Genomic DNA, 26,454 nt, shown 5'->3' with positions numbered 1-26,454 from the left:
TTATTGACTAGTCTATAGACTAGGTTATTGACTAGGTTATAGACTAGGTTATTGACTAGGTTATTGACTAGTCTATAGACTAGGTTATAGACTAGTCTATAGAATAGGTTATAGACTAGTCTATAGACTAGGTTATAGACTAGTCTATAGACTAGGTTATAGACTAGGTTATAGACTAGTCTATAGACTAGGTTATAGACTAGGTTATAGACTAGGTTATAGACTAGGTTATAGACTAGGTTATAGACTAGTCTATAGACTAGGTTATAGACTAGTCTATAGACTAGGTTATAGACTATTCTATAGACTAGATTATAGACTAGTCTATAGACTAGGTTATAGACTAGTCTATAGACTAGGTTACAGACTATGTTATAGACTAGCCTATAGACTAAGTTATAGACTAGGTTATAGACTTCGTTATAGACTAGTCTATAGACTAGGTTATATACTAATCTATAGACTAGGTTATAGACTAGTCTATAGACTAGTTTATAGACTAGGTTATAGACTAGTCTATAGACTAGATTATAGACTAGTCTATAGACTACGTTATAGACTAGTCTATAGACTAGGTTAAAGACTAGTCTATAGACTAGGTTATAGACTAGTATAGTCCATAGAAGAGTGAAAAGACTATATCATAGGCTAGGCATTACACTAGGTAATAGACTAGTCTATAGAGTAGTAAATCGACTAGTCAGGTCACTCGATTACTACGTAGAATAGTCAGAAGACTAATCCATAGAATAGTCAATGGACTATTCCATAGGCTAGTCAATGGACTATTCCATAGGCTAGTCAATCGAATGATCAATAGGCTACCGAAAAGACTTATGAATAGACTAAGTAGTCCATAGACTTGTCAATAGACTAGTCTATAGGGTAGTCAATAAACTTGGCAAAAGAGGTCCACAGAGGAGTTCATAGAATAGTCAGCCGACTAGTTAATAGAATAATGTAGAGGGTAATCAATAGACTTATCCATAAATTAGGTCCCTAGGAGTGTTAATAGCCTAGCTAGTCCATATACCAGATAATAGACTATACAATAGACTAGCCCATAGACTTGTCTACTAAAAAGGAGTTTCAAAATATTGACTTAAAATCCTAATGAAAGTATTAGCTAATATGTATTTGCATATTAATCACTTACTTTGTAATGTAAGGTTTTTACTGGGTGTATAGTAATCAAAAACTACAAAGTCATTAGCAAAGTTTTTGCTGACTATTTAAACTAAACCAGTTTAAAATATCTCCTCAAATAATGCTACAATGATTCAGTTTTTTTTCTAATTTAGTTATTTTTTAAATTAATGATTTTATTTAATAGCAGCCCTTGAAGTAAACAGCAAAAATGAAAAATTGTTGTTTTTTTTTTTAATTTATAGGAAAAACCAATGATTAGTAAGTATTACAAGAATATCGACAACTTCTACTTGACTTGATTTTTTAAATTTTTTTTAAAGTTCATTTGTGTTAAACAAACTATATATAAGATGTACTCTGATACAAACCAGCAGTTTTACAAGGAGACAAGTTATAACAAACTGTAGAATCTTCAATTGTAAACATAATTCCAATTTCGAGACAAACACCCCATACTGTAGGGATAAATACTAGTACACATTCCCTAATACATACATACGTACACACGCATGACTATAAAAAAGTAATGAAAATAACGGTTAAAAAAAATTGAAAGACATGAAGTGGTTCTTATCTGGCATTTAATGTTTTCTTTTTATACCTTATAGAAAAAGAATCTATAAATAAATTGCTTTAATTTTTTTTTACTTAAATGATTTTAAATTCTAACACGTGTTTCTGTTCAGTTACGACGAAAACCTATAACAGTTAAAATATAAACAGAGTCTCAGACAATTATGGACCGATTGTTATAAGGTCTTTAGAATTTTCGGTTTGATTTAAGCTCAAGTATATATGAACTTAATTTGAGATAAAAAATATTAATGATTTAAGAATGTAAAATTTAGCCCTAAATGGACTAGTCCCTAAAATTTTATATCGAATATATAGACTGTAAATAAGTCTTTAGATTAGACTGAGCCTTTTATGAGCTTTCGTGTAGACAAGACAATGAACCAATCTCTATAAAATAGTCCATATGCTGGTCTCTCAACTAGTCCACAGATATGTTAAGGGTCTTAACCACAAACTGGTCTAGTAGCTGATCAATAGATTAATAGGCTAGTCCATAGATTAGATAAATAGTCTATTGACTGGTCTCTCAACTCAACTCTCGACTAGACCATAGAAAAGTCCATAACCTAGGTCATACATACCCGGCGAAGACGGAAATCTGTCTTTTTCACAGACAAAAATTTCTAAGTTTCTGCTTTCTGGGCAAGAAGATATCGATGTCAGACAGAGTTAAGTACTTAGGGGTAATTCTTGATCGGAAATTAAAATGGAAACACCACATAGAGGACAGTATCAACAAGGCACATCAGTGCTGGGCTTTATGTAGGACAACCATAGGCATGAAATGGGACCTTAGTCCTACTATGACTTATTGGTTTTATAAAAGTGTAATTAAACCTATTCTAACCTATGCTTTAAATATCTGGTGGACTTCTTTGGACAAAAAGTGTTATATCAACCTTCTACAGGGAATTCAGCGTTTATGATGCTTGAGTATAAGTGGTGTCATGAGTACTACGTCAACCTCTTGAACCATTAAAATATTTATAAGATATGAGTCGGAACTTACAGCCGAACGACTCAAAACTTTAAACTAACTGGCAAAAAGCGTTTATAGAACAAGTCATCAATATATACCCTGGAAACTTGGGAAGGCTATACACAATTATCGGACGTGCCCGAACGCTCACCAAAATATGTCGGAAACTTTGAAACACTAATACCAGATAGTATCTCTTGGTTAAGCGTAACAAATACCCATAGGAATCCATTGCTATACGGATGGCTCTAAATTGAGGGTCGAATTGGGCCTGGGATTCTATATTGAAGACCCCGAAACAGAAATATATCACCGTTTTCCTAATCACAACAATAGATTCCAGGCAGAAGTCCGAGCAATAACGAAATGCCTAAATTGAATTAGAATAAATATGGTGTCCACAGGAGTTAACATATTTCAGATATCAAATAATAAAGTAAGACCTTATAGGAGGTAAGGTTTACATCATATAGGTATCATATAGAACGAGTATAATATTTATAAGGGAAAGGTGCTTAAGATAGTTTATCTGACGAACGCAAAACGATTTGACGCAACAAGGGCAGAACTAAAAATATGTGTGAAGGAAATCCACAAGACCTCCTGGTATAACGAAACGGTGGGTAGAACCACAAAGACTCTAGGGGGCGACCCTAATGAGAGTAAGACGAGAACCGTTCTCAAAATGAGCAAGTCTGAGGTTAGTATTCTGAGTGGACACACAAGATTACGTTCACAGCTATATAAAACTGCATGTACAGAAGTCATGTAAAGAGGACTGGAGTACTTTATTGTCAGGCTTTCGCCGAAATTATATTTAAATATCTTAGAATGAACATAAAACGGTGGGTAGAAACCCAAAGAATCTGAGGGGGCGACACTAACGAGAGCAGGACGAGAAGCCTCCTCAAAATAAGCAAATCTGAGGTTAGTATTCTGAGTGGACACACCGGATTACGGGCATAACTATACAAAATTGGATGTGCGAAATCAGACAAATGTAGAGCATGTAGAGAGTACTGCAAGTTTTCGCCGAGATACTAGATTCAAATATCTTGGGAGTGATATTATTCTGGATGTAATTTCCGTAACGAACCCTCATTCTTAGGAATTACGTCCAGGAATTTATGTATATCTTACGATAATACTTTTAGTGAATACTATATAATAATTTAGTTTTTATCATAAATTTTCCATGAAAAGGAGAGTACAACAGGCCCGATAGTGGCCAAGGCGTATTTTTGCGGATTTCATGTAGGATTTGAAGTTCATAAGAAAACTACTTTATACCGTTTGCCGCTTTAATCCATATGTTTACAGTTCCACGTTTTATAAAGTATCTATATAGCACTTTTTGAAATTAACAAAATATCCAAAAAAGAAAAGAAAAAGTCACCCCTTGTTTATACTGTTTATAAGTGATTTTCTATAGTGTGTAATGGAAAACAGTTGAATCCTATATTAAAAGTTAATGTGATGAATTTACAGTTGAATAGAGTTGGGTTGATTTTATTTTCTACTTATTTTTTTCACATTTTCTTATTTTGTATTTTTTTTTTTTTTTTTCTATTTTTTTCATGATTCTTCTTCCAAATCAGTTATTCTGGGTCATCACACTCTGAACTATTAAAAAGTTTACAATTTCTCAGGCATACTAAGAACATAAGAACGTGTTTTATTTTATCTTGTGTTTGTTATATGCTCTTTAACCTTTTTTTTTTTAAAGAAATATTCTTTTGAATTCGATATTAATAAATATGAGTTTTTTTGAAAAAGGTACAAAAATAAGCATACTTATGTTTTAATAAGGGAGAATAAGATTTCTCATGTGAAATAATAATATATAATTTTTTGTTGTAGTTGACATGTTAAAGTTTCGAAAAAATATAAGAAATTTTCGTTAAAAGACCCTTGCTTATTTATTTCAAATAGAATTTTTAATGTTTTTTTTCAAGCAACTTTTTGCATAACATATACTAAGTATAATAAAGTTTGTAAAATCATACGTCAACTTAATGTTTAGATTTTATATGCCAAACATGTCAAAAACAAATTCAATTAACAAAATGTTTAATTAAAAATACAAAGCTTTAAATAAATTTATTTATTACGAACAGTATGTGGTAGCTGAAAACCACAAAATCGATCATTTCTTGTTAAACCACACACAACAAAAAAAATAAAATAACAATGAAATTTTAAGAAAACAACAACTTACCTTGAAATTCTTTTCGCGCCGCACTCACCGACGTCACAATATTCGCCACATGACCCAGGACCGTCGCAAATAGCATTAATCCAAATAGTAATTGTAATATCACAAATACATATTCACCTTTTGATCGGGGTTTGGGTAAATCACCGATCGTTGTTAAAGCTAACGTACACCAATAATAACTCTGTAAATATTGTTTAACTACATCGGCCGATTCGGAATCGTGATAGACCCAATTGCGGCTACCAAAACCGTTATTCTTGTGTATAATATGATAGAGACATCCGTTCCAATGGAATATCACAAGTAGATAATGTATGAGAGCGATTGAACGAAATAAATTTGGATAGTTCGTATGACGTTCGGTGCGATCCATAAATGCCCAAAATCTATAGATTTTAACTAAACGAAACGATCGCAATATTGAATTAAATCCTATTGATAAATATAAAAAATCCAATGGCAGCAAACACAGGCAGTCTATGTAAAATGTTGTCGAATTCATATAGTGTTGACGCAATTTCGATGCATCCGTCTGCAGTACACCGTCCTCCAGATAGCCGGTACGAAAATGAAAAAATATATCTATAAGATATAGGAGATCGGAAAAGTAATCGAGACAAAACCATATCACAATTGTGCGTCGATTAATTTCCTGAAATGCAAAACGATAGATTATCACCCAAAAGTTATAGAGGAAGGCCAGCGAAACGACCATCGACCAGTAGTAGCACAAACGCCCCGCAGGATCGAAAACGAAATAAAGTTTTCGTGCTGCTGTTGCGGCACGCAGTCGCTGTGATGGTGTGCGTCTGGGTGGCTTTTGTTGTTGCTGCTGTAGTTGTGTGGTCGAGGAACGATGCTGATGATGTTGGGATTGTTGTTGGTTGTGTTGCTGCTGCTGTTGATGATGATGGGGATGTGACATAGAGGCAGAGTGTTGTAAATGATGCAAGGAATTGTTGTTTGAGGACTGCTGTTGCTGAAATTGTTGTTGTGTGGCGGTTGTTGTCGTTGTCGATGTACCGGAACGATTGCGGGGATATCTAAGGAAGAGAAAGAATGCGGAAATTAATAGCATGATAACATTTTATAAAATTACCAAAAAGGATTCCTAAAAAGATTGAAATTAATTTTATAAAACTGTATGATATATGATGAAACTTTAATGCCAAGAAACTTTCATTTTGGGAATATTTGGGAATCCTTTCAAACTTGGTTATAGATAGATAGATAGATAGATAGATAGATAGATAGATAGATAGATAGATAGATAGATAGATAGATAGATAGATAGATAGATAGACAGATAGATAGATAGATAGATAGATAGATAGATAGATAGATAGATAGATAGGAGAGATAGATAGATAGATAGATAGATAGATAGATAGATAGATAGATAGATAGATAGATAGATAGATAGATAGATAGATAGATAGATAGATAGATAGATAGATAGATAGATAGATAGATAGATAGATAGATAGATAGATAGATAGATAGATAGATAGATAGATAGATAGATAGATAGATAGATAGATAGATAGATAGATAGATAGATAGATAGATAGATAGATAGATAGATAGATAGATAGATAGATAGATAGATAGATAGATAGATAGATAGATAGATAGATAGATAGATAGATAATAGATAGATAGATAGATAGATAGATAGATAGATAGATAGATAGATAGATAGATAGATAGATAGATAGATGATAGATAGATAGATAGAATAGATAGATAGATAGATAGATAGATAGATAGATAGATAGATAGATAGATAGATAGATAGATATAGATAGATAGATAGATAGATAGATAGATAGATAGATAGATAGATAGATAGATAGATAGATAGATAGATAGATAGATAGATAGATAGATAGATAGATAGATAGATAGATAGATAGATAGATAGATAGATAGATAGATAGATAGATAGATAGATAGATAGATAGATAGATAGATAGATAGATAGATAGATAGATAGATAGATAGATAGATAGATAGATAGATAGATAGATAGATAGATAGATCGATAGATAGATAGATAGATAGATAGATAGATAGATAGATAGATAGGATAGATAGATAGATAGATAGATAGATAGATAGATAGATAGATAGATAGATAGATAGATAGATAGATAGATAGATAGATAGATAGATAGATAGATAGATAGATAGATAGATAGATAGATAGATAGATAGATAGATAGATAGATAGATAGATAGATAGATAGATAGATAGATAGATAGATAGATAGATAGATAGATAGATAGATAGATAGATAGATAGATAGATAGATAGATAGATAGATAGATAGATAGATAGATAGATAGATAGATAGATAGATAGATAGATAGATAGATAGATAGATAGATAGATAGATAGATAGATAGATAGATAGATAGATAGATAGATAGATAGTAGATAGATAGATAGATAGATAGATAGATAGATAGATAGATAGATAGATAGATAGATAGATAGATAGATAGATAGATAGATAGATAGATAGATAGATAGATAGATAGATAGATAGATAGATAGATAGATAGATAGATAGATAGATAGATAGATAGATAGATAGATCGTGCTCACGCTCTATCAGGAAAAAGCGTCACTTTAGATCGAGTTATCCGAAATTGACTGGATACATTCTCGGTCTCAAACCTCTTTCCTTTCTCACAAGACCCTATCTAACCTTCGAAAGTTATTCATATATTCATACGGATTCGGAATATATCATTTTCTTGCATTCAACGACAAACATTTCCACATGTTACAAACTACCCGACTAAATCATTACAACTCTCAACTTTAGAAAGTTCAACTAGCAAGCAGTATAATCATCATCATCAACAACATCAACAACACTCACCTTGACAGTGCTCCAAATGTAACCCAACTACTTCATACTGCCAATACACTAGAGTACTTTAGCTCACTGCCATTAATGTGCTTGTGCTCAATATATTCTCTTTTTCAGCTTTGGCACTTTAATGGCTACAAATAAAATACTTTGGAATGATTGGAGGCGTAGAACGCAAAGGGTGCACTAGTCGAAATGAATTTCAAAGATTCGTGTTCTTTTTCTTTTTTTACATATATTTTCTGTTTGTTTAAATGCACTTGAGTAAAATGCAATAAATTGAAGTAAATCTATCCATCTATATTTGCAAAATCGTACAATGTTTAAAACAGGGGTCGGCAGTCAAAGCAAATAGGGAGCGACCAAACAAAAATTCGTAAAAGTTACTGTAAAAATTGGATTTGTGGATTTATTAAATCTTTTTCTAGACAAATGTTAAGGGTTTTGCTCCCTTTGTGCCGACCACTGTTTTAGTTATTTAGGTTTATTTTTGTGTATGTTTATTTCTATATAGAGAGAGTTGATAGTTAAAAGTGAAATAAAATTGTAAATTTCTAGTTTAGTGTTTGTCAGAGAAAGAAAAAACCCAAATGGAATGGAACTGGTAAGACACAAAAAATGTTAGATAAAACTGATTACATACAAATATTCCACTTATGTGGGTCTTTGTTAAAATTCGCAACAAAATTCATGAGCAAAACCCAGTAAAATATTTTTAAGACAATTTGAAGAAAATTATCTCAATAATTTCGTATCTCGCGAGATCTTGAGTAGATTTACAATAGTTCGATTTCGTAATTCCTTATCTGGATTTGGAGAGTTCGGAGAGTGTCATTTCAGATCTTAGTATTGTTTTTGTAATATAATTCAAATTTTCTACTTGTAACATTTGTAGGATATTCTATAACTGACGATAGTCTTTTTTAATCTTCATACCTTTGTTGAAAAAAGAAGGTGTGAAAAACACATACATACATATGTACATGCACTCAGACATTTACACAACTACTATTCAAACGAATACTTTTAACTGCAAATAAAATGCTAAAAAAAAACATTAAAATCCCATATAAATTCTACATAAAATGTTTTAAACAGCAAATCGTTGGCATTAGAGGATGACAGCAACAAAGTATTTAAATATATATAAAAAAGATTAATCTCTTCTTTAATAAAAAAACTAAAAATTCTATTACAATTACATTTAATTTTAATGTTTGCACTCAAAAAAAAATCAAATAAAATTACTTACCGATCTGTGCCATTACAAAAATTCCCAGTAAATTGATGCGGCCCATTAAAGGTGTTATCCTGTGAACCGCGACCCGTTGATCGTGTCCATGTACCCAGCAGCGGTTGATCGTTGTCTTTCAGACGTCCGCGTGATTTTCGTCGATCGTTTTGTTGTTTGTTGTGTAATAGATCCATATCGGAGGCAGTGCTTGTATTGGCCACATGTAAATTGGAAGCTCGTGATGCACATGGTGTGGCTAGGCTATCGTGTGATGTAAAGAAACCTTGCTGTGAAACACTTTGGCCAAATTTTGGCTGTGACATGCCAAATTTTGAGCCTAAATCTGAAAGAGAAAGAAAGATTTTATTTTAAAATTAGTTAATTGTAGAACTTTTATATAAAAATAGATAAATCTACTAAATATATCTAAGTAGCATTAATTATCGGAAAGGGTAAGGTATTTAACTCATTTAATTTTTGGACAAAGGATCATCTAATAAAACATGCGAGCTAGAAGATGATACAAGATTTCATATAACTGGAGCTTTTTTACCAATCAATAAAAAGTACCTTGTAAAATATCCATTAGATACGGCATCAAAAATGTTTGTACTCAAGTCAATTGGGTTCGAAATAGTCACATATGTAAGTGTTTCTCTTATTAATTCATCAGTTATTAACGATTAAGTGATTATCGGATGATTTTAAGAAATACATGGTAATACATTTCCTATTGATATTAGATTTATATGTGCAAAATTTTGTGATCATAGCGATATTCTAGATTCAGTCTATATTGAAGAATGTTGAAAAAAAAACTTAACATTTTCATGGTTCTCATTGTACCGAAATTTTTTATACCCTACAACACTACAGTGGAGAGGGTATTATGCTTTAATGCTGATGTTTGTAACACATAAAAATATTGGTCCTACACCCAGTATATCAGTCGGCTGAGAATCACTTTCGATTTAGCTATGTCCGTCTGTCCGTCCATCTGTGTGTCCATGTAAACCTTGTGTACGCTCTACAGGTCACAATTTTCAATATAATTTGATGAAATTTGGAACATACTCTTCTTTTGATTCAAATATGAAGCCTATTGATGGTTAAAATCGGTACATTATTTCGTATAGTCCCCATACAACCGTACCCCGGATAGGGCTTTTCAGCTCATAAATATGTTGAATGTTCTTGTACCTAAACTTAGTTTTATATAGGCCTTGATATGATACTGCTGATTTTCGTAATGATTGGGCCTCATTTGATCCTATCCCACATACAAAGACCCCTTCAGAAAATGACTTGATAGTCAAAATTTATTCGGACCTTCCAGATATCTGGGATCTTCTGAAAATTGATTTCAACATGCACACAATCCGTCCAGTGTATGTTACCTGGATGAGCTTTCCTTATGACGGTGTGATAGGAATCCGGGGAAAACAGGTGTTTCCAGTACCTCTAGTATACTGAGACTAGAAACTTTGGAATGATTTGATCTGGGGTGGAATCAGAGAGATATATAAACTGGTATCACGGAAACCAGTAGCCTATAGGGTATACTTTGTTCTGGTTATTGGAGAGGCCTCATCGGGGTACACGCGGTGTCTCCAAAATCGCGGTAAAAGAATGTTGTTAAAGAACTCAAACACGTTTGAAATCAATATTACTGGTTAAGTTTGGTGCTGTTGCCGAAGGAGACAACAGATACCCTGCAGAGTAGTTATTGTGGGAAAATGCGTTGAGAATGTATGAAATACAGAAAGAAGGAAAGGGTATGTGGACTTATTGCACTCGTATACCTAGAATACGAGCTTCTCTCAACGTATTCTCTAAATGAGAAATGTATGCAGAGTAGAATAGCGATGGAGTGAACGGAATCTTTTATTTAATTTATCTTCATTGTCAGGGTATATTTAGGGTTCATACCAGAGTTATCGCAGTGTATTCTCTGTGAGTAAGACCATGTCTTTGGTTTTTATGATGGATTCGTATTTCAATGTACCGATTTCGTCTTTAGATACAGTTGCCGAATCAAAGGAGACCATCCCATGTGCGTGGTTGTGAACGGAAGTGATGTTTTTCTTCACCTCGGAAGTTACACAACGGGGCAGCAATAATCAGAGATTATATAACTCAAGTACTTGAGCAAAGTGCTTGTACATGCACCGACAGAACCATGTACGAAAATTGCCAAATCCGTCTTTCTTGCAAGGCACAAAGCGGCGGTGGTAAGTCGTCTTACAAACTTAAACAGTGGTTGGAAAAGTATCACCGTAAAATAAGACCAACACATACAGACAGACAGATAGACCAACAGACGAACATGGCTAAATCGAAAATACATATATACATTCTAGGGTCGGAAAATTATATTGTAGAAATTACAAATCCTTCTCACAAAGGTGAAGAGTATAACAAACTAATTGCGAGAATCCAAATTTATCGAAATCAACAATTTTTGTGTGGATCACCCACACAGTCCATTAAGTGGACTGACTATTGACGGTCCACCACTCACCCTGCTTGATCTCAGACAGAACATGCAAGTGGCAATTTTAGAAAATTTCCGTTGCGGAATGAAAGGCATCATAAGTAATAGCCAAATAAGTAGGAGACAATAACATGTTAAGTCAATCGCATTTGATGCGTCTCATGCTACCAATGTCCAAAGACTTCCTCAAGAACATTATTTAAACTTTTAATGCTGCACAACTTCACTACAGAGCTGGCTATATCGTTTCGCTATATGACACTAATAAAATTCAGGACTCCTCTTTCATTACGAGACGACATCACCACAGAATGGAAATCATATAGTTATTCGAACTAATTAAATGGAAGAGATAAGTCACAATCATACTCCCGTAGCGTATCACAATTCGGTACCTATTGAGTCTGAAAATTAAAGAAAGAGTTTCGCGAACTTTCACCAAGTTACATATACCTGTTCCATCATCATGAATAAAGATCACCCAAAAAATACCAAGTGCTAACGTCACCTACTAGAAAAGTGTAGGTGGAGCACCCATACGGTTCAGTGTAGTCCTCGAACCCTAATAAATTGTCTACTACAGTTAGATACCGTCTGATCAGAGACAGTGGCAATATGGAATTACGATAACATTAAGGTGGGTGAAGATGCAAAGAAATATGTAATGGAGGAATCTATAGCCACACGGTAGTTTAGGAACTTTTTATTTGAAAAATAATTCAACATATCGTGACCTCTTGAAGATTACCGCTGAGGAGTTTTCTGCCATAAATATAGTTTGTCAACAACAAATGTTCATAAATGAAATATAACATACATTTTTAAAACAATTCACAGCGTTTCGAATTATATCAGTTATTGTGAATGATTAAATTACGTCAAATTCAAGATAGCAAGTGAAACGACTAGAGTCGAGTGTTCGCAAACATATTAAATTTCTAACAAAATTATTCTACTATGATTAACAAGTAAGAAAGTATAGTCGGGCGTGGCCGACCATATGATACCCCACACCAGTTATGAATATTAAATGTGATTTATTTTTCATAATAAAGCATTTATCTTCAATATTACCTTGTTCCGTTACATTTAAGCAATTTATGGATGAAAAACTAATTTTCTGAAAGAGGCTTTATATGGGGGCTAGGGGCAAATATGGACCAAGCCCGATAAAATTTTGTGAATATATTTATATTTACATAATATTTTATTGTGCTGAATTTCATGGCGATATTTGTGTTTTTAAGTTAATTTTGGACATTCAAGTAATTTTCTGAAGGGGACTTTGTATGGGAGCCAAATGGGGCCCGATTTTTATGAAATTTGGCAGGATCATCAAGACTTCTATAAAACTTAGTTGTGCAGCATTTTATCGATATACCTGTATATTTAATATAATTATGAGCTCAGAAGCCCTTTTCGGGGGGTTCTGTTCTATGGGGGCTAAGTGAAATAATAAGACCGATATTAACCATTTTCAATAGGCTTCGTCCTTGGGCCAAATAAAACGTACGTGCCAAATTTCATCCGATTATCTTGAAAATTGCGACCTGTACCTTGCGCAGTAGGTTTACATGGACAGCCAGCCATACGGACGGACGGACATAGCTTAATCGACTCAGAAAACGATTCTAAGCCGATTGGTATACTGTATGTTACAAACATCAGCACAAACCCAATATACCCTCCCCACTAAAGTGGTGTAGGGTATAAAAATGTATAATATTCACCTGGAAATAGTGTCGACAAAATAATTAGTTAAAACTAAAAAAGTATTTAAAAAAAATCTCTCAAAAAATTCAGCTATTAAAATACTTTCTAATGAATTGACATATTTGTAAACAAGTTTTTACATTAGTGTTGGTTAGAAAATGTTCAAACTTAATTTTAATTGCTTTTTTTTCCTGTTGCTCTTAGAAAATAACCATTCACAATGATTTATGCCAAAACAGAAATGAAACTTTACAAAATGTATAATTTTTCAATTTAAATAAAAACTAGGACAAAAAAAATATTTTTAAAAACAACAGCATCATCATCATCAGCAGCAGTAGCAGTAGCAACGTCATTGAAAAATGGAAATAAATTATTGGGATGCAGTAGTCAACAAACAAACAAAACTAAAATAGTAATTTGAAACAAAACAAATAGAAAATAGAAAAAAAAAACAATTTATAAACTCTTACCCAAAAAACTATGACGATCTATGGAGAAACGACGTAAACTACCCAAATCAATACATTGTTCATCACCAGTCATAGATGGTGTGATAGAAAGTTCAGTAGTGTGAAAGTGCACACCACCAGCACTGCTAAAATCCCCCATACCACTACCGGCCAAGACACCAAGTCCACCAACACTACTACCACCACCACCACCTCCTCCTCCAGCACTACTACTATAATCATTTAGACCACTAGTGTAATCCAAAGATGTTGTGGTTGTTACAATGCCAACATTGCTACTTGACAAATCTAATAGTGCACCACCACCGCCACCACCCGAACTACCACCCCCTGCATTGGATGCTGTTAAGTGGCCGCTACGTGTTATGGTGCCATAGAAACAGCCATCCAGTTCAGACATTTGTTGCTCATTAGCCGTAAGGGGATGTATGGAACGTGAACTGTGATCACGATAAAGTGGTCGAGGTGATGGCACCAAATGACGCAAAGTACCATTCAATGATAAGCGAGGATTCATAATTTCCGGATAACTGGCGCGTGGTTTTTGTATTGCAACTAAATTAATTTGTTGCTGATGTTTTGCGGTTGCTGTTGTCGTCGCTGTTGGTACTCTCAACGAGTTGCTGGCACGTTTGCTGTTGTTGCTACATGAGAATGCTGTATTATAACTGTTGTTATGATTTTCCTTCATTGTTGTTTTAGTTGTTGCTTTGGCTGTCGTTTTGTGTTTTCGCTGGAAACATACATGTTGTTGTTTGTAACTGTTGTTGCGGTAGTTGCAACAATAATCGTTGTAGGCAAGTTATTGCATAGATATCGTTGCCTCAATATCTTCTGCTTGGTTGTTGTTGTTTGTTAAATATGCTGTTTTTTATGCTGGTGGGTATGTGTTTGTTTGTTTTTGTTAAAGTTGACTTATTTTTGTATATTTTGTTGCCAAAAAAAAATCATTTAATGTTTTATTTGCTATCGATGTTGCACCTGTTTGCTATCGCATTTCCTCTACTTCCGCTTTAGTTTGTCCTGTTTTTTCGTGTTTATTTTTATTTGTTGTTTTACTATTAAAATAAAATCGGAATTGACTTTGTTGTTTCTTTTTACACTTAAATTGCTTTAATATTTGTTGAAAAAATAAATCGTGCAGTTTTTTTACATATTAGGGTGGCATTTTTTTTTTGTGTTGCGGGTAATTTGGGATTGTGGTAGTTAAGAAATATAAAATGTTTGGTGCTACGAATGTTATAGATACATACATACAGTTTATCTTGGAGTCATGCAGCTTAAACTGTACTACTTGTACAGTCAACGAAAACTATATCCAAACAATTACATCTAAAAAGGGTACATTGATCCAAATGGATCTATATCTAACAAATAAAGTAACGGATAAAGGGATTTTTCAACGGCATAGAATGGTAAGTGATCTAATCCATAGAAGAGACCAAAGAGTTTTTAGTCAGTTGAGTGGTCTACGGACTAGTCAGTTGACTGGTATATGGACAAAACAGCTGACTGGTCTATGGACTAGGCAGTTGACTAGTCTATGGACTAGGCAGTTGACTAGTCTATGGACTACTCAGTTGATTAGTCTATCAACCATTTCTGTTACGGACTATTCTATGAATTAGTGTATTGACTTTATATGGTTCATAGAATAGACCATAGAGTCTATTCTATGAACTTTTCTATGGACCAATCTTTTGACCAATCTATTGACCAGTCTATGTACCAATCTATTGACCAGTCTATGGACCAATCTATTGACCAGTTTATTGACCAATCTATTTATCAGTCTATGGACTAGTCTATTGACCAGTCTATGGACTAGTCTATTGATCAGTCTATGGACTAGTCTATTGACCAGTCTATGGACTAGTCTATTGACCTGTCTATGGACTAGTCTATTGACCAGACTATGGATTAGTATATTGTCAAGTCTATGAAATAGTCTATAGACTAGTCTATAAAGTAGACTATTGACTAATCTAATGACCAGTCTATTGACTACTCTACGGGCTAGTCTATTGATTAGTCTATGGGCAAGTCTATGGACTAGTCTATTGACTTTTCTATGGACAAGTCTATAAAGCAGTCTATGGACTAATCTATTGACCAGTCAATGGTCTAGTCAATTGACCAGTCTATGGACTAGTCTATTGACCAATCTATGGCCTAGTCTATTGACCAGTCTATGGACAAGTCTATTGTCAAGTCTATGAAATAGTCTATTGACCAGTCTATGGACTAGTCTATTGACTAGTCTATTGGCCAGTCTATTGACCAGTATATTGACCAGTCTATGGAGTAGTCTATGTCTATGGACTAGTCTATTGACCAGTCTATGAACTAGTCTATTGACCAGTCAATGGACTAGCCTATTGACCAGTCTATGGACTAGTATATGGGCTAGTCTATGGACTAGTTATGGACTAGTCTATTGATCAGTCTATGGACTAGCCTATTGACCAGTCTATGGACTGGTCTATTGACCAGTCTATGGACTGGTCTATTGACCAGTCTATTAACTAGTCTATTAACCAGTCTATGGACTAGTCTATCGACTAGTCTATGGACTAGTCTATTGACTAGTCTATGGACTAGTCTATTGACTAGTCTATGGGCTAGTCTGTTGACTAGTCTATGAGCTAGTCTATGAACTAGTCTATTGACTTTTCTATGGACTAGTCTATTGACCAGTCTATGGACTAGTCTATTGACCAGTCTATGGACTGGACTATTGACCAGTCTATGGACTGGTCTATTGACCAGTCAATGGACTAGTCTACTGACCAGTCTATGGACTAGTCTATTAACAAGTCTATTGACCAGTATATCGACTAGACTATTGACCAGTATATCGACTAGACTATTGACTAGTCTATGGGCTAGTCTATGGACTAGTCTATTGACCAGCCTATGGACTAGTCTATTGACCAGTCTATGGACTATTCTATTGACCAGACTATGGACTAGTCTATGGACTAGTCTATTGACCAGACTATGGACTATTCTATGGACTAGTCTATTGGATAGTCTATGATCTAGTCTATTGACCAGTCTATGGACCAGTAAGTTGTGGTCAATAGCCTATAGATTAGTTCATATTCAAAAGAATAGTCAATATACTAGTCCAAGAACTAGTCTATAGACTAGTACATAGAATAGTTCATAGACTAGTCCATAGAATAGTCAGTAGAATATTCAATAGACAAGTCCATAAAATTGTCCATAGAATATTCGACAACTGGTCTATAGAATGGTCGATATACTACCCATAGAGTTATCGACAGACTAGCCCATAGAAGAGTCAACTGACTTTTCCATGGAATAGTCAATGGACTAGACTAGATAGTCAATAGACTAGTCCATGGAATAGTCAATAAACTAGTCCATGGAATTGTCAATAGACTAGGACCAGTCTATGGACTAGGCTAATAAACTTTCTGAAGATATGTTGTTACGTAAATATTTACATATCTTTTGGCATTTTATTTCCTCTCGAAAGCAAGGCTATTGAATTAGGCTTTATAATTGCTAACGACCACAAATATTTGCATCTATACTCCCTCATGCTATCTGCTATGTTATAGTTTTTAATATATACTCGAAAAAATACTTTTTATGAACAAAAACAAACTGTTACAAGAGGATACTTTATTACTAAAGTGCTAAATTTTTGCAACATTTTAATTGCTTGCAGGTAAGTAAAATACAAGTACAATAAATATCTACAACGAAAAAAATGCAGCAGACTAAAAACTAGCAAGGATAACTAGACATGGGTGGAATATTTGAATAAATGCAAAAGTATTTTTTGGAATATTTTGGTTTTTGTAGACTATACTCATCAGTTCAAGATTGTAGTGGCGGGATAGATGGTGTTACGTTTTTATTGGTGTTGATTAAAAAACAAACAGAAAATCGAGGTGGGTTTTTGTTTTTTTTTTCTATTTTAATTCGGTTGGTGTTGGCGGTGATAGTGGCTTTAGGGAAAATATTATTTTAAAATATTTGTATACATATTGTTTAATATTTACATGCAGGTTTACTGTAATACAATTTATAAAAGCGTTAAAAAATTTACATAAATAAAAGCAGAGTTTTATGTATGTATGTGCCTATGTAATTTACGGCGAAATGAAATAATTAAATAACTATGGGCTCAATAAATTTTTATACAAATATAATTGGATTTTCTTCTGTTATTTAAAGTTACATATTTATTTAAATTTTTTAATTGAATTATTTGCTACCAGAGGTTACTAAAACAATAATAAAAGTGAAAGAATTTAACAAAAATTTTATATGAAAAGAAATTTTAGCGAAAGGTTTCTATAAAAAGATAATTTATCCGAAAATGTTCTATAAAAAGATAATTTATCCGAAAATGTTCTATAAAAAGAAAATTTATGTGAAAATTTTCTTAAATAGAAAATTTATGTGAAAATTTTCTTAAATAGAAAATTTATGTGAAAATTTTCTTAAATAGAAAATTTATGTGAAAATTTTCTTAAAAAGAAAATTTATGTGAACATTTTCTTAAAAAGAAAATTTATGTGAACATTTTCTTAAAAAGAAAATTTATGTGAAAATTTTCTTAAAAAGAAAATTTATGTGAAAATTTTCCTAAAAAGAAAATTTATGTGAAAATTTTCTAAAAAAAGGAAATTTATTCGAAAATTTTCTATGAAAAGAAAAATTATGCGAAAATTTTCTTTAAAAAGAAAATTTATGCGAAAACTTTTTTATAAAAAAAAAAATTATGCGAAAACTTTCTACAAAAAGAAAATTTATGCGAAAATTTTCCATAAAAAGAAAATTTATCCGAAAATTTTCTAAAAAAAGGAAATTTATTCGAAAATTTTCTATGAAAAGAAAAATTATGCAAAAATTTTCTATAAAAAGAAAATTTATCGAACATTTTCTATAAAAGGAGAAAATTTATCGAACATTTTCTATAAAAGAAGAAAAGTTATAGAAAATTTTCTATAAAAGAAGAAAATTTATCGAAAATTTTCTATAAAAAAAGAAAAGTTATCGAATAAAATTTATCGAAAATTTTCTATAAAAAAGAAAAGTAATCGAAAATTTTCTATAAAAAAAGAAAAGTTATCGAAAATTTTCTATAAAAGAAATTTATCGAAAATTTTCTATAAAAGAGGAAAATTTATTGAAAATTTTCTATAAAAGAGGAAAATTTATTGAAAATTTTCTATAAGAGGAAAAAATTTATTGAAAATTTTCTATAAAATAAGAAAATTTATAGAAAATTTTCTACAAATAAAGAAAATTTATCGAAAATTTTCTATAAAAGAAGAAAATTTATCGAAAATTTTCTATAAAAGAAGAAAATTTATCGAAAATTTTCTATAAAAAAGAAAATTTAACGAAAATTTTCTATAGAAGAAGGAAATTTATTTAAAACTTTCTAAAAGGAAGGAAATTTATCGAAAATTTTCTTTGAAAAATAAAATTTATCAAAAATTTTCTATAAAAGAAGAAAATCTATCGAAAATTTTCTATGAAAGAAGGAAATTAATCGAAAATTTGCTATAAAAGAAGAAAATTTATCGAAAAACTTTTATAGAAGAAGAAAATTTATTGAAAAATTTTTATAGAAGAAAATTTGTCGAAAATTTTCTATAGAGGAAGAAAATATATCGAAAATTATCTGTAGAAGAAGACAAATTATCGAAAATTTTCTATAAAAGAAGAAAATTTATCGAAAATTTTCTATAAAAGAAGAAATTTTATCGAAAATTTTCTATAAAAAAAGAAATTTTATCGAAAATTTTCTATAAAAGAAGAAATTTTATCGAAAATTTTCTATAAAAGAAGAAAATTTATCAAAAATTTTTTATAAAAGAAGAAAATTTATCGAAAATTTTTTATAAATGAAGAAAATTTATTGAAAATTTTTTATAAATGACAATTTATTGAAAATTTTTTATAAATGAAGAAAATTTATCGAAAATTTTCTATAAAGGAAGAAAATTTATCGAAAATTTTCTATAAATGAAGAGAATTTATCGAAATTTTTCTATAAAAGAAGAACATTTATCGAAATTTTTATATAAAAGAAGAAAATTTATCGGAAATTTTCTATAAAAGAAAAATATTTTTCGAAAATTTTCTATAAAAGAAGCAAATTTATTGAAAATTTTCTATATATAGAAGAAAATTTGTGGAAAATTTTCTATAAATGCAGAAAATTTGTCGAAAGAAAGAGAAAAGAAGAGAATTTATTGAAAATTTTCTTGAAAAAAATATCTGAATTTATCGAAATTTTCTATAAAGAAAATTTTCCATTAAAAGTAAATGCATCGCAAAATTTGTTTAAAAAGAAGCTATTGAAAATTTCAATAAAATAAATTTCTATAAAAAGAATATTAACCCAAATTTTTTTTATAAAAACGGCAGCGACCTTAAAGAAGTTCCCCGATAAACTCAAAACTGTTCGTGTTAAAGAGTGCCGATTAAAAAGCATGGACATGGGAGTCCCACTAAGCAACATGGAGTAATAGGATGGTGGAAAGCACCATTAAAATCTTATGGAGTAACCCACACAAAAAGGTAACAAAATTTCTCCTCAGTTGGAGAAAGTCCTAGGTTACTCTGATGGTACCTATCCTGTGTAGACATAGAGGACTACGAGTACATCTTTACCAAGACTTTGCCGAAATTATGTTCAAACTAATTGGGAGCGATGTTTTACCGGATATAACATCACTAAGTAACCTCAATTGGTAAATTTTATGGAATTAAATACAGAAGATGCTTATAGCAACCTGCTCTTAAATCTAACCTATTGGAAATTTCCATTATAATTTTATTTTTAAAGAAAGTTTTCGATTTATAAACTTAAACTTTTTTTGCTATTTTCAAGCAACAGTTTTTGTCAGCATACGTTTTAAAGATCTCATTGCAATAACTTTAGTTTGCATTAACTTTCTAGCCATGCTTCGAGGATATTATTTTATGATGCCCATTAAAATGTGAGTACACATGTAAGGCAATTTATTTACATACTTATGTATATATGAATTATTATCCAGCAGTTCGGAAATAGGTATCGCATGGTTGAGCTCAGAAAAATATACTTCAAAGACTACAAACACATATATATATATAATGAACAATTGACTCTTCAAAACATTGCCTTCATAGGTAGAACCCGGGAACAAAGATCAAAAATGAACATGCTCATGCTTACTTAAAGAGACTTCTAACTTCCAGCTAGACTATTTGCAAACCTGGAGCCCTTTTGAAAAACGGCCGGGCATAACTGCAGGATATTTATTTTCTTAAACGTTTGTAACTAATCTTGAGCACATGCATGTAAATGTACATGTGTGCGTAGAGATGTTAAAATAGATCGTAAAAACTAAACATTTTGACCATAAATGCAGATATTTTTCTTCATATGGAAAATTAGTGACAAACTATAAAAGAAAGAATGTATGAAAAGAAAATCCTTAACATCTTGGAAAACTTAATAACAATTGTTTTTATAGCTGTGTTATTAAAAGTGTACATATGTATAGGTGGGTGGGTGTATATGTGTAATAAAGATTATGTAAAGGATGTTTATTTTGATTAAAAGTATTATAGGTATGTAGTATGTTTTTTTTTTCTACATAAAATTGTGGCTGTAGAAAAATTAAATTTTTGCTATTTTCCTTAAAACCCTCACATCTCATTTTATGGGTGATAATTTTCTTTATTGAATATTGTTATTAAATTAGAATTTATACTATAAAAGCTTACATTGTTTTCCTTATAGCCTTTCGTAAAGTTTTATAAAATACAAAAAAAAAACTAATAAAAGTCAGCTGGATAGTGAAACGGGATTAATATGTATGTTTAGCAGATTGCCTTTTACTTTCCTGTTGCTGTATAAAAGAAATTACTTTAAGAATATGAAATTTGGGAGTTTTGTACGTGCGCAGTAATAAAATGGTATTTTCTTATCAATTAGTTGAGCGTTTTATAGTCTTTAGGATTTTGATCTAATTGAAATTTATTAAAATTACATATTGAATATTGCAAACTCTGTTTGCAAAAAGAAGACTTTTTTTGCGTACGGAAATATACATATGTACGTGGCATCTTTTCTGAAAATTGAAATACTTATTTTCTTTAAATAGTTGAAAGACTAAACAGTTAAGAGTTTTTGCAGATGTCACGTCATACATTGCGAAAAAGCGACCTACATGGGCGCAAATTTTTTACTAAAAGAAAATTCTAAAGAAAGTTTATTTAAAAATAAAATTCTATGGAAAATTTTCTATAAAAAGAAAATTCTATTGAAAATTTTCTATAAAAGAAAATTCGATTAAAAACTCTCTATAGAAAAGAAAATTCTATTGAAAAATTTCTATAAAAAGAAAATTCTATCGAAAATTCTATTGAAAATTCTTTTTAAAAAGAAAATTATATTGAAAATTTTCTATAAAATGAAAATTCTATTGAAAATTTTCAATAAAAATAAAATTCTATTGAAAATTATATTAAAAACTCTCTATAAAAAAGAAAATTCTATTGAAAAATTTTTATAAAAAGAAAATTCTATCGAAAATTCTTTTTAAAAATAAAAGTCTATTGAAAATTTTTTACGAAAAGAAAATTCTATTGAAAACTTTATATAAAAAGAAAATTCTATTGAAAATTTTCTATAAAAAAGAAAATTCTATTGAAAAATTTCTATAAAATGAAAATTATATTGAAAATTTTCTATAAGAAGAAAATTCTATTCATAATTCTCTATAAAAAAGAAAATTCTATTGAAAAATTTCTATAAAATGAAAATTCTATTGAAAATTTTCTATAAGAAGAAAATTCTATTAAAAACTCTCTATAAAAAAGAAAATTCTATTGAAAAATTTCCATAAAAAGGAAGTTCTATCGAAAATTCTATTGAAAATTCTCTATAAAAAAGAAAATTCTATTGAAAATTCTCTATAAAAAAGAAAATTCTATTGAAAATTCTCTATAAAAGAGAAAATTCTATTGAAAATTTTCTATGAAAAGAAAATTCTATTGAAAACTTTCTATAAAAAGAAAATTCTATTGAAAATTCTCTATAAAAAGAAAATTCTATTGAAAATTTTCTATAAAAACAAAATTTTATTAAAATTTTTTATAAAAAGAAAATTTTATTGAAAATTTTCATTAAAAAGAAAATTCTATTGAAAATTCTCTATAAAAAAGGAAATTCTATTGAAAATTCTCCATAAAAAAGAAAATTCTATTGACATTTTCTATAAAAAGAAAATTCTATTGAAAACTTTCCATAAAAAGAAAATTCTATTGAAAATTATCTATAAAAAAGGAAATTCTATTGGAAATTCTCCATAAAAAAGAAAATTCTATTGAAAATTCTCTATAAAAGAGAAAATTCTATTGGAAACTTTCTATAAAAAAGAAAATTCTACAGAAAATTTTCTATAAAAAGAAAATTCTTTTCAAAATTTTCTATAAAAAGAAAATTCTATTGAATATTTTCTATAAAAAGAATATTCCATTGACAATTTTCTATAAAAAGAGTATTCTTTCTTTCTATAAAAAGAAAATTCAATTGAAAATTTTCTAAAAAAGGAAATTGTATTAAAAATTATCTATAAAAAGAAAATTCTATTGAAAATATTCTATACGAAGAAAATTTTATTGAACATTTTCTATAAAAAGAAAATTTGATTGAAAATTTTCTATAAAAAGAATATTCTATTAAATATTTCTATAAAAAGAAAATTCTATTGAAAATTTTCTATAAAAGAAAATTCTATTGAAAATTTTCTATTAGAAGAAAATTCCATTGAAAATTTTCTATGAAACAAAAATCTATTCAAAATTTTCAATAAAAAAAAATTCTATTCAAACATTTTCTATGAAAAGAAAATATATCGTAAATTTTCTATTAAATGAAAATTTATCGTAAATTTTCTATAAAATGAAAATTTATCGTAAATTGTCTATAAAAAGGAAATTTATTGTAAATTTTCTATAAAACAAAAATTTATCGTAAGTTGTCTATAAAACGAAATTTATCGTAAATTTTCTATAAAAAGAAAAATTATCGTAAATGTTCTATAAAACGAAAATTTATCGTAAATTTTCTATAAAAAGAAAAATTATCGTAAATGTTCTATAAAACGATAATTTATCGTAAATGTTCTATAAAACGAAAATTTATCGCAAATTTTCTATAAAAAGAAAATTTATCGCAAATTTCTATAAAAAAGAAAATTTATCGTAAATTTTCTATAAAAAAGAAAATTTATTGCAAATTGTCTATAAAAAGGAAATTTATCGTAAATTGTATATAAAAAAGGAAATTTATCTGTACAAAGTAAATTTATCGTAAATTTTTTATAAAAATTTTCTAAATAATGTAAATTTTCTATAAAAATGGAATTTATCGTAAATGTTCTGTACATAGTAAATTTATCGTAACTTTTCTTAAAATTCCATTGTTTCTGTCCCAATGTGCATTGTTAATCTAATCTTTATTACTTTCCTTGATAAAGGACTGACAGCTCCATCATCTTTAGTTTAATCAAATATGCAAAACGAATATTAAGAAAAAAAAAAAATACAAAATTAAAGTATACGAATGGAAAATTGCTAAATAATTGCTGAATTTATAATTTAGATTAAATCGGAGTTATGTATTTTATTTCCTGTTTAAACAAGATATAAAAATATAAAATTTTAAGAGTCTATTAAATAAATATTTGTAATACCGGCCATGCTCATAAATCATTACAGCCTAAACAAATATAAATAAGTAAAAACAAGCAAAAACAAAAAAAAGTAATATTCAATTTGCTTTCGAAGCAGCCAACCAACCAAACAGGCATATAAATCCAGATACGCTAGCCAATCAGTTAGACTGTGAAGCTGTCATGTATCAAGTAATTAATTTGTTTAGTTCGCTGTTGTGCTGTGGTGGTCATAAATAAAATATTGTTGAGAATCGTTCTGCTTAGAAGATTTTTTCAGTTTTATACCCTACTCTAGTTAAGGAAGGTTTGCGCTGAAGTAAGTCCCTTAGCCACACAACAGCAGAGTATATTTCAGTCGCTTAGAATCATTTATACTCTCTTTCCTATTCCAACTTGTTTCTTTTTTCTTTCTTCTCTTAATCCTAAAGCTTTAAAAGATATTTGTAGTTTTTTTTTAAACTTTATCTTCTTACTAGTGATGTCTTGTTTCTTCCAGTAGCTTGTAGTTTGTTATTTGTAACAGATTAAATTCTTAAACTTCTTTGGAAATCCCCATCCCTTGTCTACCTTTCTATCGTGTCAAACAGGTGATGTTAAAATAACAAGCAACTACAACTTTATTAAACTTGTAGTAAGTTTTAGTTTGAGTTTGATTTTTCTTTCTTTTACTTTTTTAATTTTCTTTTCTTGTTTTTTGCCAATATTTAATTTATAACTCATACCTTTATATTCTAGTGGTTGGTTTCTTTCTTTTTGTGTTTTATTTTTCTTCCTAAAATCCATCAATTTTATATTCGATTTTCATGCTAAAAGATACGGCTGGCATCATAAATCATTAAAAGTAGAAATGGTACTGCTAGTACTTGTGTTTATAGCTTGTCAAAGGGGGTGCTTTCAAGAGGTGTATAATAGATGATAATATTAAAACTGCTGAAATTTTCAATATAGCCCACAGACTAGTCCATAAACTTCACTATGGACTAGCCAACAGCTAGTCCATTGCTCTATTAATAGTATAGTACTTGTCTAGTCAATAGTCAGATTATATAGATATAGAATTATCTATATCAGTTCATAAACTACTCAATAGGTGGTCAATAGAATAACACAGAGACTTGTCCATAGACTAGTAAATAGATTATTCCAGAGACCAGCCAAAAGTCGTTTCCATAGGCTATTTAATTTATAGTCTGGTCCATTAACTACACAACAGTACATATAGTAATTAGTAGACCAGTCTGTAAACTTGACCATAAACATATCTACAGACTAGTCAATATACAATTTCATGGACTAGTCAATAGTCTGGTCCATAGACAAGTCAAATGTCAGAACCATAGACTTATTAACACATCATTCCTTAGACAAGTCAATAGCAACAGAGACTAATCAATAAACCAATCAATAATATATTGCACAACACTATATGGACCAGCTTGTTGAATAGTTTTTGGACCAGTCTATTGACTAGTCTACATACCAGACTGTTTACTAGTCAATAGACTTTGACTAGTCAATAGTATGGTCCATAGACTAGTCAATAGTCAGGTCAATAGACTAGTCAATGTCTGGTCAATAGTCTGGTCCACAGACTAGCTAATAGTCTGGTTAATAGATTAGTCAATAGACTGGTCCATAGACTAGTTAATAGTCTGGTCAATAGACTGGTCAATAGACTGGTCCATAGACTGGTTCATAGACTGGTCCATAGACCGGTCCGTATACTGGTCCTTAGTCTGGTCGATAGATTTTTGCTATTCAATAGTCTTGTCCATAGACTTTGACTATTCAATAGTCTGGTCCATAGAGAAAGTCAATAGTCTGGTCAATAGACTGGTCCACAAACTAGTCAATAGACTGGTCCATAGACTGGTTCATTGATTTTTACTATACAATAGTCTTGTCCATAGACTGGTTCATTGATTTTTACTATACAATACTCTTGTCCATAGACTTTGACTATTCAATAGTCTGATCCATAGACTAGTTAATAGACCGGTCCATAGAATAGC

General features: G+C 30.4%; 1 protein-coding gene across 1 annotated transcript in view; it reads right to left on the bottom strand.

Annotated features, from left to right (window-relative positions):
• Window positions 1-26,454, bottom strand: part of LOC119604444 (cyclic nucleotide-gated channel rod photoreceptor subunit alpha-like) — a 159,483-nt gene that overhangs the window by 56,883 nt on the left and 76,146 nt on the right. The window contains 3 exon segments of the mRNA XM_037957045.1: window positions 4,923-5,965; window positions 9,057-9,381; window positions 13,719-14,776. Of these exon segments, the coding sequence (XP_037812973.1) occupies window positions 4,923-5,965; window positions 9,057-9,381; window positions 13,719-14,409 (2,059 nt within the window). The 5' untranslated portion in view covers window positions 14,410-14,776.

The sequence above is a fragment of the Lucilia sericata genome, unplaced genomic scaffold (assembly GCF_015586225.1).
Source record: "Lucilia sericata isolate MDLA Ls3-8-SP2 unplaced genomic scaffold, ASM1558622v1 Contig000393F_arrow, whole genome shotgun sequence".
In the NCBI taxonomy this organism is placed as follows: domain Eukaryota; kingdom Metazoa; phylum Arthropoda; class Insecta; order Diptera; family Calliphoridae; genus Lucilia; species Lucilia sericata.
Note: the sequence above shows the minus strand (reverse complement) of the source record. Positions and strands in the feature narration are given on the sequence as shown.